The sequence below is a fragment of the Quercus robur genome, chromosome 2 (assembly GCF_932294415.1).
Source record: "Quercus robur chromosome 2, dhQueRobu3.1, whole genome shotgun sequence".
Taxonomy (NCBI): Eukaryota; Viridiplantae; Streptophyta; class Magnoliopsida; order Fagales; family Fagaceae; genus Quercus; species Quercus robur.
The window spans coordinates 94,191,213-94,204,661 of NC_065535.1; the positions used below are offsets into that span (position 1 = coordinate 94,191,213).

The following is a 13,449-nucleotide window of genomic DNA, read 5'->3' on the forward strand; positions in this document are numbered from 1 at the left end:
TTTTAAGAATTGGTTTTGATGAATTTGGAAATTCGCAATATAATTTAAGCATATTATGTGAATTGTAATAATTTATTATAAAAAAAATTAAATAACTAATGAGAATCCAAGTTTTTACGAGGCATGAAATACATAATTACCCTATCCAAAAAAAAAAAAAAAAATGTAAGCACAACCTACTGATCCAAATGTGGGTTGGGTTGGGTTGGTTGATGGGTTGGGTTTGGTTGAAAAATCCTTCCAACCAGACCCATGCACACCCCTAATTGTAATAAAGTGGCGTGTCCACATTTCTATTTACCATATAAAAAACCTTTATCTTTTATAATTGGTGGACTCATATTAGAACTTCAAAATGCTTATTGTTTGTCCTCTTTTGCTTTTCGTGTGGCTCCTATGCTTTTATTTATTTTCTATTTGTTGCAATTTTTATCTGATTTTCATTGTATTCTGCGATATGCAATGATAGGGGGACCCACAAAAAATTCCCAAGGCTGTTCTTCATCAATTATGTCAAAGATCAGGGTGGGAAGCTCCAAAATTTAATAAAGTACATAGCAAAGGAAATAGTTTCTCTTATGCTGTCAGTGTTTTGCGTACAGCTAGCGGGAGGGGTAAGAGCAGAAAAGCTGGGGGACTGATTACCCTTCAGCTTCCAAATCAGGATGAAACTTTTGAATTTGCTGAGGTACTCTCACTATTCCCTGTGCTGTTCATGCTAGTTGAATAGTAGAATATGAGGTATTAGGGTCAAGGGAGATAAAAGAAGAATGGAGAGAAATTTGAGAAAAGGTCTAGGCTTGCATTAGTCAGTCCCTCACCCTAGCACATATTTATATAAAGGTTTATGGCATGATTACAAGAATATATAAATATAAAATATCATGCTAATGTAAAAAAAATCAAGAAGTAACTGTGAACAATGCTCATATATATTCATACTGCATATGTATATGTATGTTGATGTCCTAATTGTTTGATTTTTATTTTTAACATCTTGTAGTGGTCTGGACTCTGGACTTCTGGTCATTGATGTAGATTTTGACATTATAGATGCATTTAGCTTGTATCATTTATCCACACACACACAAAAAAGATGCATTTAACTTGTGTTAATATATTGTTAATCTTTTAATGTTTGTTCACTTGGTTTTGTTTTTGGTTGTTAATTTAATGTTAGTTCACTTCAATCATCCACCATTTTGGTATCTTATTAAACAAAAAAAATGGTGATATTATTCCTCAAATAATTAAGAGTTTCGATTTATACCTGGATTTCAGGGTTTTATTTATTTATTTATTTTTTAAAATTATAGTTTTGCTTCTACTTATAAAAAAAATTATAGTTTTGTTTCTTCCGACATTTTACATACTTATGTAGAATGCACAATGGGTCTTTGTCTATCTCACTGAAAATTCTTAAAGTTTGTTGATAAGCTCCGATGGTCTCTAGCTGCCCAAATATTTATCAGCTGAGGATTTGATTCTACAGGGTATTATTGGGTTACATTTTTATGGTTAGAAAGGAGGTGGGACTTTTGAAACATGCATGGTCTTTGGATTTGAAACTTTTATGCCTGATATGAAATAAGGGATGATGGTGGTGTGTTTGTAAACATTCATGTTATTATTTTGGCTAATCATGGTTGGCAATGAGATGGAAATGATCTTTTAATTGAAAAAATTGGGGTTTGAATTTTTATGTTGATGTAAAATGAGGACCTTCGGATTTTTACTGCTTGTTTGTGTCTTTAGTACAGGTTTATTTATTTATTTATTTATTTTTTATATTCTCATTACACTTTGGTAGGATCATCCTTTCATCTCTCTTTTCCTTTTTCTAAAACTTTGTTTTCATCACTAGTGATTTTATCTTTTATAAGGGGTTTTCTCCTTCCACTTGTAGAATGGTTGGTTTGTCTTCCCTCCTTGTATCCCATTTAATATATATAGTCAACTCACATGTTGGATAATCGGCTGGCTATTTGTGAATATAACTTATATGAATTAATTTAATGACAGGATGCACAGAATAGAGTGGCAGCATTTGCTCTTTGTCAATTGTTTCCAGATCTCCCAGTTCACCTACTAGTTACGGAGCCCTATGCTTCTCTTGTCATGCAGTGGAAGGAAGGTGACTTCTCTTTTTCCCTTCTCTAAGATCTATTGTTGAAACTCTTAAAAGTGTTTGAATTCTTTGTATATTAATTGCCTTTTTCAAGATTAATTAATAAATTTCTTTTGTAGTTTGAGATTATATTGTTTATTGGGGTAGTTAAAATGTCATGTAAGTGTAGTTGGCTATTGCTATAACATTTGAGACCTTACAGGGGAATCATTGGCCGACGTGGAAGACACTGTGGAAGATCGGAGGGCTAATTTTGTGGATTCATTATTGAATGCTGATCACTCTAGTTCAGCTGCTTCTGATGATGTTACAGTTAGTTCGCCTCCAGAAGAATTTCAGAAGCTCCGTGTTGAAGAAAATGAAAATTCGACTCGTGCTGGCTCTGATTCATTAGTTGATAGTATGTTCATTCATTTATCCCTTTCATATCTTTTTCTTTTGTGCCAATAAGCTCGGGCTCAAATGTGAGAGAACAATTTCAAATATTTTATCAGCTAGTACAATAAAGCTCTTAGCTTGATACGTGTTATATTTCAGACATTAGGTGGATGCTAAACTAACTGGTCATTGATTTACTTTCAATAAACATAGGTCCAAAATTTGTTAAAAAGTTTTAGTGGGGGCCGAGTCGATTTGTATTATTGAAACATAAAAACAAATGTAATTTTGATTTATCTCTCTTAACTTTGTCAAGGTCATGTTGCAGGAGTAAATCAAAGGAAAGAAGCAGAGAGTGCATATTTGAGACAGAAACATGAGAATAAAATGAAAATGCAGAGATACAAGGTTGTTATATTCTTTTTTCTATTCTCCCTTTATCAGGACCTCCCTTCAAGTAGGCTTCAACTTTTAAACTTTTACTTGTATTATTCTGAAAGCCTTGTATTTTGTTGACATTTATCTAGTACCTCAGGAGGTGTAACATTTGCTGGGTCTTAGGCATTTTATTCAATCTTGAGGACCTTGACTCCAATTTCACCTTTCTTTTGAAACATGGCCTGTTCTACATGTGTTCCCCTCCCCCCCTCAACACCACTCCCCCCATACAAGCAAACTGAATCAATTTGTTGTATGTATATTTTCTTTATTTGCTTCTTAACCATTGTGAGTATCATTATGTTACAAGATCTTATTGTTTGGGGTTAGCAGTATGTGTTTGGGAAAGTCACATAAATATGCTGGATAATCATTATATTCCATGCTGTTAGTGCTTTGCATGGCTGCGGTTTTACTCCAATTTTTTCCATTATAGTTCTTTTAATATCTCCTTGTGCATTATTAGTACATACATTATGTTTTTTCTCTATGTTATATAATACTTGTTATTCCCTTTAGGATATGTTGAAAACTAGAGCTGCACTTCCTATTGCTGCTTTGAAGGGTGATATTCTGCAACTGTTGAAGGAGAATAATGTTCTTGTTGTTTGTGGTGAAACGGGCTCTGGGAAGACAACTCAGGTAAAGATTCATTTTTAGTTTGCAGTGATGCATACTACTTATGGGTGTATTTATTTTTAGAGCTTTGGTGTTGCCATTGTTACTCTTCTCCAATTCTCATTTTTAGATCATATTTATATAAAATTGCCTAGATGGGTGGTGGATGATAAATTTCTTCAGAATTTTATTGGGAGTGGCAATTTCGATGTTCATTCTTTTTATAGTGCTATCTGTGGAAATAATGCTTATATATTTCCGTGGAAGAGTTTTTGCCATGTGATGGTCCCCGAGAGGGTGTCGTTCTTTTTGTGGTTAGCTGGGTGGGGTAAGATTCTCACAATTGATAATCTCAACAAGAGAGTTTTATTGCTCGTCAATTGGTGTTGTATGTGTCGTTGTAGTGGAGAAATGGTGGATCATCTTTTAATCCACTATGAGATTGCTCGTGCTTTATGGAGTGAAGTATTTAGGATTTTTGGGATTCAATGGGTGTTGCTGGACAAGGTGGCATCCTTCGCTTTGGTTGGCTTAGTTGGTTTGGGAAACATTCCTTGAATGTATGGAATTTGGTGCCAGTTTGTGTGATGTGGTTAGTGTGGAAAGAACGAAATAGTCGCACATTTGAGTAGATCAAGACCTATTGATCAATTGAAGTCTTTGATGCTCCTTACCTTGTTTGATTGGTCTCGGACATGGAGTTTTACTAATTGTACTTCAATTTTTGATTTCCAAATTTCTCTTAGATATTCCTATTGATTTACTTGTATATTTCCAAGGTGCTTTATGTTCATCATTGTGAACATAGAGTAGCCTTTTCATTTTCTATAAATTTCAATTACTTCACAACAACGTGTTATCTGATCGGCATTTTATGTAGGTTCCACAATTTATTTTGGATGAAATGATTGAATCAGGATGTGGTGGACAATGTAACATTATATGCACGCAACCAAGAAGAATAGCGGTCAGTATCTCAATTCAGTTGTGTATTGCCTTTATCTTTTGTTAGATTAATTAGGTTATTATCATTGCAATCAACATTACTTGTTCAACTCAAATGTAAAGCATCTTTAGTTTCTTGGTTAATTTGTTAACTTTGTTGTTCATGCATGTTGCTTCTTGTTATACAAGGTTCTCTATGATAACTTGGATTGTATGAATAAGATAGGATTGGATTGTATGAGTGTAAGTGTTGAATGGTTGTGTGTTGAGTTCCACATTGGATATTTTCTAGGTTGAGCTTGGCTATATAAGCGATTATAATGAGCACTAATTGTAACTTGACTAGTCTCTTTGAGATGTAGTGTAAATGTGGTTGGAACTTCCTTGGGCCATGACAAAATTAAAAATAACCAGATAATGCTGTGTGGGGTAGGAGTTGTAGCATAATGCGGGACCCGATAAGGACATTAAAGATTCAAGCGAGAGAGATTGTAATATCTTGGATTGTGTGGATTAGATTGATTGGATTGTTTGAGTGAAAGTTTTCCACTAGCATGTGCCACGTCCCACATTGGGTGTTTACTCATTCGAGCTGGTCTGGGGCTTAGGTGGTAAAGTGGCGTGGGGTGCAGGAAGGTCCTAATACCAATCTTACTAATAATTTTGTTTTTGATTGGTAAATTAAGCACAAACCTTGTGGGCCTTGAACCCTTAACCTTACTATCCACCTAGCACTTGCAAGGGGAAGAGGTGCCAGTTGAGCTCAATGACCTTACCAATAATTAAAAAAAAAAAAAAAAATACTATGTGGTATTTCTTGTACAAAATAATGTGTTACATTGCATGCAACGGAATGATGTAATAGATAAAAATGCTCTTACATATCACAGATTTGGACAAGAAAACCCTTCCTATCACCCTTTGGTTGGAGATTTAAATTGAAACTTATTTACTCCCCAGGGGTGGGTCCAAAGAGCCCTGCCTTGGTGAGGTTACCGTCATAAGAAAAAATATTGATATGTAACATATGTTAGTATATGCACCTAGAGTTATGGGGTTTGAGGGATACTCTGGTGGTTCTAGCACCTCTTGTGTTGCTTGGGCACTAGGATTCGGACCCCACCAACCCTCCCCCCCTTTACCTAGAAAAAAAAAAGCACCTAGAGTGCTACTACACTTTAGTTTTTGAATTTCACTTCAAGTTCTATTTCAAGCTTTATATTGACAAGAAAAGCAGTGACAATGAAGCTATTTTATGATCCCCAACAAGGTAAATGCCCCTGATTCTCATAAGGTTTACATCGGAAATGGTTAATCTGCCTCTGTACATTTTTTTATAATTTCGATTCTCTGATATAGGCAAATTGGCACAAATTAAAATATTTCATCTATCTGATTATTACGCTTAAAATCATTACCCTGTTGCTTGAAATCATGTAGTTGGTAGTCATTTTCCCTTGCAAATATTGTCTTGATGGTGGCTTGGGTTGCTTGGCTCTACCTTTTCTATTCTAGTGCAGATCTATTTGAGGCTTGTTTAGGGGAATTATGAGGCAGTATGACAGCTGCAATGCACTGTTGGAAACATATTATTTCTATTTAACTTATTATCCTCATTGTTTGTTATTAATCCTCGAAAAACATTTTTAATCTGGACTGGTTGATACTATGTAATAATACTGTCATGTTAATCATTAGTAGATAGATTGTTGCATAATTTTCTGCAAATGATTTTAATTTTGAGATTGCTTTATACTGAAACACAAGGCAGGCTTTTATTTCTTACTTGGCAACTGTAGTTTATCCTTGCTGTGTTGTATTGTAGGCTATTTCTGTGGCTGAAAGAGTTGCTGATGAGCGCTGTGAACCTTCACCAGGTTCGGATGGTTCTTTGGTTGGTTATCAAGTCCGTCTTGATAGTGCAAGGTGTTTATATGCCTGCTCCACTAATTGGTTTTTAATGGTGCTTATAATATCAGAGGCATCATCTTATATTGCTTTGACTGCATTTTGTTGTTATTTTTTCAGTATTCTATAGTTTGACATAATCCATTTCATTTATCTTAAATCTTTTTCAAAGACATACAGTTTTGAAGTTCAGTTGTGATTTCAGATTCTGCCTTATGTTTCTTTGTTTTTGGGTTTCTCTTTCGTTAGTAATCTGATGGATGAGATGTTCTTTATAGTATATAGAATTAAGTGTTTGCTGTTTTGTTTGGTGTGGGTATATAAACTAGCAGAGAGAGTTACTGATCACCATCAGGATACTTAAGACTAAAATGAAGTAGTAATCATGTTAGCAGTGCCAATTGAAATGTACCTTTCACTTTATATATATATGTCAACTGTATCACTTATATGTGCTTTAATTTTGTGATCTCAGGAGTGAAAAAACAAAGCTTCTTTTTTGTACTACGGGCATTCTTCTGAGAAAATTTGCGGTATGCCCTTCTGTTTGATTGGGTGATGTTACTGAATCTATTGTAATCTCTATGGTACTCATGCTGATTTTTGATTTCATATCAGATCTAAATTTTGATTGTCATGTTGTTACCTATCCAAAAAAAAAAAAATTAATGTTATGTTTTTGTGGTGGTGGTTGTTGTTTTGGTTCTAGTACTATAATTTTTCATGTCTATAAATTTTGTAGATGCTTGAAATGCTTTACTTCACGAACCCTTACCAATCTATTAATGGCAACCTAGCTATTTTAAATTATTATTCTGCTGTCTGACATATTTCTCTCTCTCTCTCCCAATTTTAGTGGATAAATTACAAGTCACGAATCTTTCTCTTTGTCCTTCCCTTTTCTTGCTGCAGCCTTAAAAATCTAGTATGCTTAAGGGGTATTAAATATCATTTAAAGTGGAGTGAACATAACATTTATTTAAGATATTTCTTTGATTAAAATAAAAAGAAAAGCATATACTTGAAATGCCACTCCACTTTTTTTTTTAATGATTAAATGTCATTTGGAATATACTCTTTTCTTTCATTTTAATTAAAGGCTTATCCGAAATTAATTAATTGGTATAAGACTTAGTTGAGTTAAGTTGGTTGTGTTTCATACATTACCTTTAATGATACATAATAATTATTTCGCCATATTGTTTCAGATCAATCAATTTCTTGTGATTACAGCCATTATTAGTATAGTTTAAAGCGGTCTTTAGAAGTGACTGCCTGGTGTCCATTTTTTTAATATTCTATACATTTTTTTTTTGAGAAGGAATATTCTATGCTTGGTTTGACATTTGTACGTGACTTAAATATTTTTAACTTACCAAAGTTATTGTTTCATGATGATATGACTAGTTATATTTTAGGGGAAGTATTGTATTATTATGTTATTCTTCCCCTTAGAAGCACAGTAACCTTAATTGTTATGTTTTTCAATTTCAGGGGGACAAGAACTTGACTGACATCACGCATGTCATAGTTGATGAAGTGCATGAACGGTCTCTATTGGTGAGTTAGTTTAACTTTAGGTAGTTTAAAAAAATATGGTATTGGGTATTTAAATAATTAGTTGATTTGCATTACCCATTTCATAGTTGATCAAATGCATGAATGGTTTTGATTCGATATGGAGAATTTAGGTCTTGTGTAGATCTGATATGAATTGTTGTAATTTTGGTTCATGATTTTTGCCCCACAGTACATCCCCAATGTACTTGGGTTGGCTTCTTTATTAATAAAAGTTTTCGTTACATATCAAAAAAAAAGATCTGATATGAATCTGCCAAAGTGACACAAGCAACATTGAGATGAAGTTGTTGGTCACCCAAAGCCACCTTTTTTCTTTAATAGTAAATTACACACACACACACACACGCAGTGTGTCAATTCATGAATTTCCCCTTACCCTTTTGTTATATGTGTAAGTTGCTATTTGAGTTAGAGCTGATTAGCGTAGTACACACTTAAGAGCAATAAGCCCATGCTCCTTGGCTGCATCAAAAGCTCTTGAGATAGAAACTCCTGTTTAGTTCACCAATCTGCTCTAAAGCTAGCTAATTTGACAACCTTTGAAATGGAAGTGGTTCTCCACTTAATTATGTCAAAGTCTCTTAAATGAGCTAATAATAATCCATGGTCCTAGAACATTGTGTTTGGTCCATCTTATTAGATTAGAAGATTTTTATCTCTGAAACTAATCTTCTTTGCCATCCGATTGTAAAGAGATTTGGATTAACAGTTCCATATCCTACTGGCCAAGATCAGGAGAATTAAATATGTAAGGTCACCAATTTCTACTTGCATTTGGGTGTCCAAAATCAGAGTTGACATTAAATTTGGCTGCTAACTGGGGGGGCAACCTCTTTGAATATGCAGAACATGGCAATGTTTCAGTCTAAGGCCAGTCCCACTTGTTGCAAGGTTGATATCAAAAAACTTTCAGGCTAATTAAGAGCAAAAAGGAAAACAAATGATCTGATTATGAGAATTTTTTGTTTTTCGATTAATGTGTAAAATTTTGCGTACTCTATAAATTCTTTTTATTTTTAGTAATTTTGATGAATCTCCTTCACGGAAATGGTGCATACAATTGGCTCAATAAAAATGTAATCACAATATCACATTTTCAATAATTTTAGTAGCATAAATGTTGGCCATTGTAACATAGTTCTGTCACTCCTCTGCCTTGCTTGACGGACAACATATCTACTTTTGGTTTTACTTGAGTTAATTTTGTGTGACTTGTAACACTTGTTTGACTTATATGCATAAGTGACTGTAAAATCTGTGCCACCTAGAGGTTGGTGATCTTATTTGTTTGTCAATAAGTGGAATAAGTATTTAACATTCCTCTTCTCATATGGTTAAGTTTATTGGGTTTGCATTTCATTTATTTATTTTGTTTAAAAGCCTGTTATTATGTGTGATCTCCTGTAAAGAGAGAATTTGATTAACAATATGGAAGTTGTAACAGGAAGAAATAAAGACCGACTTGAAAAAGGAGTTAATAATTGGCTAGTTTTTTTTTTTCTTTGCAACAGGGTGATTTCCTACTCATTGTTTTAAGGAATCTGATAGAGAAGCAATCTGCTCATGGCGCACCAAAACTGAAAATCATCCTTATGTATGCAATTTTGTACTTTGTTGTTTTGTATAATTATGCATATCTTGTTTGTTTTCATCTTTAGTGAGCTTGTCTTGATTTTCTTGACTTATTTATGTTCTAAATGTTCAGGTCTGCAACTGTAGATTCCAATTTGTTTTCCAGATACTTTAGTAACTGCCCTGTAATTACTGCAGAAGGCAGAACTCATCCTGTGACCACTTACTTTCTTGAGGATATATATGAAAGCATTAGTTATCATGTTGCTTCAGATTCTCCAGCTTCTATAAGGAACGAAACATCCACCAATCAAAGGGTATCTTATTATGAAGTACTAGATTATTCTCAATTTGATATGGAATTATTAAACATCTCTTGCTAGCTTTTTCTTTGTTGTACTAGACAAGTTTTTCATAGTTCCATCTATCTGTTTTTCCTAATATTTTCTTGGACAAAGTTTAGCTACAAAATTGGTTGTAGTTGAAAGCTACAACTTTACTCAATATCTTTTTATTGGAGGTGAATTTTGACAAATCCACCATTGGATTACATCTTCTTCTTATATCCTTCATGTTTGCAAAATTTCTAAAAAAATTAATGATTAATAGTTATGTCATCAATAAATTGTTTAAATTACAAGTTTTTGTAGTTTAAAATTATGCATAAGATATAAGCTTATAGATGATATAGTAAATAATATCGGATTGATATAAAATTTGACATGTGTATTAAGAGTATAAAGAACATACAATTCAACGGTTAGATTTTCAAAATATGTAGTAACATTTATTTTATTAAGTAAAGTTGCAGTTTTAAGTTCCAACCAATTTTGTAGCTAAATTTTGTCGTATTTTCTTTTCTTTGTGCACACTGAGAGGTTTAAAAAATTATACTGTGCACTTTTTTTTATAGAATTAAGAAAACACTATCTCAGATCTAGTTTTTTTTTATATTTTTTTTTATTTTTTTATTATAAATAATGTAAGAACTTTTATTAAAAAACCCAAGTACACTGGAAATGTACTACAATGGAAGAAATTAAGAACCTAGATTACAATGATCAACTAGAACAGGGAGGAACAAACAAGAACATGAAGGAAAAGCTAAGCTCCATTCTAGGAGAGTACTGTAAAAAAAAAGAAAAAAAAAAGACTTTATATCAAGGATAGACCATTCACAATCTTCAAAGCATCTAGCATTCGGTTCCCAAATTATAAATAATTTTAAGAACTTTTATTAAAAAACCCAAGTACACTAGAAATGTACTACAGTGGAAGAAATTAAGAACCCAGATTACAATGATCAACTAGAACAGGGAGGAACAAACAAGAACATGAAGGAAAAGCTAAGCTCCATTCTAGGAGAGTACTGTAAAAAAAAAGAAAAAAAAAAGACTTTATATCAAGGATAGACCATTCACAATCTTCAAAGCATCTAGCATTCGGTTCCCAAATTATAAATAATTTTAAGAACTTTTATTAAAAAACCCAAGTACACTAGAAATGTACTACAGTGGAAGAAATTAAGAACCCAGATTACAATGATTAACTAGAACAGGGAGGAACAAACAAGAACATGAAGGCAAAACTAAGCTCCATTCTAGGAGAGTACTGTAAAAAAAAAGAAAAAAAAAAGACTTTATATCAAGGATAGACCATTCGCAATCCTCAAAGCATCTAGCATTCAGTTCCCAAATTATGAAATTGCTTTGTGAATTGATTATGAAATTCAAATCCATACATTTACCTTAGATATTAACCCAAATTTCTTGATTTCTGAGCTAATACAATGGTAGTTCACCATGACTAAATGCTTTTCAGCTATTTTTTAGCCCACTATCGAATGTACAATGATGATTGAATATTGTTCTCTCTGTTTTTATGGTGCTTGTCATAATGTCAGTTCAACCAGGCAGGTTATTCCATATTTGTTATGGTATACTATTTTCTGAAGAGTGGATTAATGAGTACAATTTTAACAATGGCATATATTGTTTCCTTCACCTTTGCTTATTTTAATGATTATTGGTTGGATTATGGAGTACTATTTTGATAGTCATCCTCTAAGTTGTGAGCTCTTGCTTTGCCAAAGTTCCAGAGTGGTCCCATAAATAACCGTAGGGGCAAGAAGAATCTTGTCTTATCTGCATGGGGAGATGATTCTCTGCTCTCAGAAGACTGTATTAACCCCTATTATTCGCCAAGCAGTTATCAATCATACAGTGAACAAACTCGACAGAATTTGGTAAATGTCTTCAAGATTTTAATCCTGAGACTACTTTCAAGGTGACTTCATAATTTGACAAATTCACATTTTCTTCTTCTTCCTTTTTGGGGTGCAGAAAATAGTGAATGAAGATGTTATTGATTATGATCTTCTTGAGGACCTAATCTGTCATGTTGATGAAACTTGTGACGAAGGTTCCATACTTGTATTCTTACCTGTATGTCCTTTCCATCATCCTTTCTTAGGTCATTTATGTATGCGTTATTGTTTTCTCCTGGAAAATATTATTATATGTTTATACTGCTGTACTGCATAACAGGGGGTGTCTGAAATTTACACATTACATGATAAGCTAGTTGCTTCTTACCGATTTGGTGGGCCATCTTCTGATTGGATTCTTCCTTTACATTCATCCGTTGCATCAACTGATCAAAAAAAAGTGTTTTTACGTCCTCCTGAAAGCATACGCAAGGCAAGTTCTTGCATTTAAGGCCACCTATGCTGGTTGGTTCTTGCATTTAAAATTTGCAGATCACCATTTATGATAAATCTTGTACACTCTTGAAGTCATCATTTAAATAAGTTGTATGTTTCATTGCTTTATATTGGTGCATGAAAGTTCTTGTTTATTTATAACTTGGAATTAAAAATTTGGTCATATTCCTTTATTTTCCTGCTGTTTCATTTTGTTCTGGTTGTGATCTATTAAAAATTCATGCACCAATATAAATTCATGCACAAATTGGTGATGAGATCTTGTGTAATTGGTGTAGAAAAATCAATGCCGTATATACCCGAAGTTAATGGTGGAAATTCACAAAACATGTATTTCTGAAGCTCATGATGCTGGATTCTTAATTAAACTGGACCATTCTCATTAAAGGAAGATCTAAAACAACAAAGATTGTTCTCTCTTGACGTTTCTTTGTAGTCCTTTTGTACTTACTTTGATGAAGAAATGCCTTTGCAGTACTTTTAGTTGTTTGTTTGACATATACTTTTGTGATGTTTCCCAGCTTCTGTTGCCCTTTGACTCCTTGTGCCAAACTTATTTATTATTATCTTCAATATCTTGTGTCTCAGGTCATTATAGCTACAAACATAGCAGAGACAAGTATAACCATAGACGATGTGGTATATGTCATTGACTGTGGAAAGCATAAGGAGAATCGTTATAACCCTCAAAAGGTTGTGCCTTTTCATGCCTTTTCATTTTCTAATGAAATGTTTAGTTGATTAGAAGGGCAGTAGTATACAGTTACATCTTTTGTATTGGAGCCACTCATACACATTCAATTATATTTCTATAGTATGGTAATTTCCATCTTATTGGCAAAGATAAGACCTTGTTCTGGCATTTTTCCTCCTTTTTGTCAAGATCTATTCAAGAAAGAGAAATAATGTAACAAGAAGATACTCTATGTTTAATAAAGTTTAGTGTTGTGTGTGTGTCAAATTACTTGTTTTTGTCAAATTACATGTTTATTTTTTGCTAAAGGATAGTGACATTGTATTAGTTTTAGGAATTTTGTTGCAACTGTTTCATGGAAGAGAACTGAGACAGTTTTGCTTGTTGTTCTTATGATCTAATATGCAATGCTGGTTTGGTAATTGGGTTTCTTTAAATTATAGAAATTTTATGGTTGGAAAAGAT

The 13,449-nt window shown here is 33.2% G+C and overlaps 1 protein-coding gene across 4 annotated transcripts in view; it reads left to right on the forward strand.

The window, feature by feature from the left end:
• Positions 1–13,449, forward strand: part of LOC126715955 (DExH-box ATP-dependent RNA helicase DExH7, chloroplastic) — a 40,436-nt gene that overhangs the window by 11,627 nt on the left and 15,360 nt on the right. The window contains exons 7-21 of one of the 4 annotated variants that reach the window (XM_050416819.1): positions 470–688; positions 2,023–2,134; positions 2,331–2,528; positions 2,823–2,914; positions 3,464–3,586; positions 4,443–4,529; positions 6,333–6,433; positions 6,891–6,948; positions 7,910–7,975; positions 9,508–9,590; positions 9,702–9,885; positions 11,661–11,813; positions 11,911–12,012; positions 12,115–12,267; positions 12,879–12,983. In XM_050416819.1, the coding sequence (XP_050272776.1) occupies positions 470–688; positions 2,023–2,134; positions 2,331–2,528; positions 2,823–2,914; positions 3,464–3,586; positions 4,443–4,529; positions 6,333–6,433; positions 6,891–6,948; positions 7,910–7,975; positions 9,508–9,590; positions 9,702–9,885; positions 11,661–11,813; positions 11,911–12,012; positions 12,115–12,267; positions 12,879–12,983 (1,836 nt within the window). The remainder of the gene's footprint in view (positions 1–469; positions 689–2,022; positions 2,135–2,330; positions 2,529–2,822; positions 2,915–3,463; positions 3,587–4,442; positions 4,530–6,332; positions 6,434–6,890; positions 6,949–7,909; positions 7,976–9,507; positions 9,591–9,701; positions 9,886–11,660; positions 11,814–11,910; positions 12,013–12,114; positions 12,268–12,878; positions 12,984–13,449) is intronic. The other 3 variants (XM_050416820.1, XM_050416822.1, XM_050416821.1) reach the window with 3 other exon arrangements.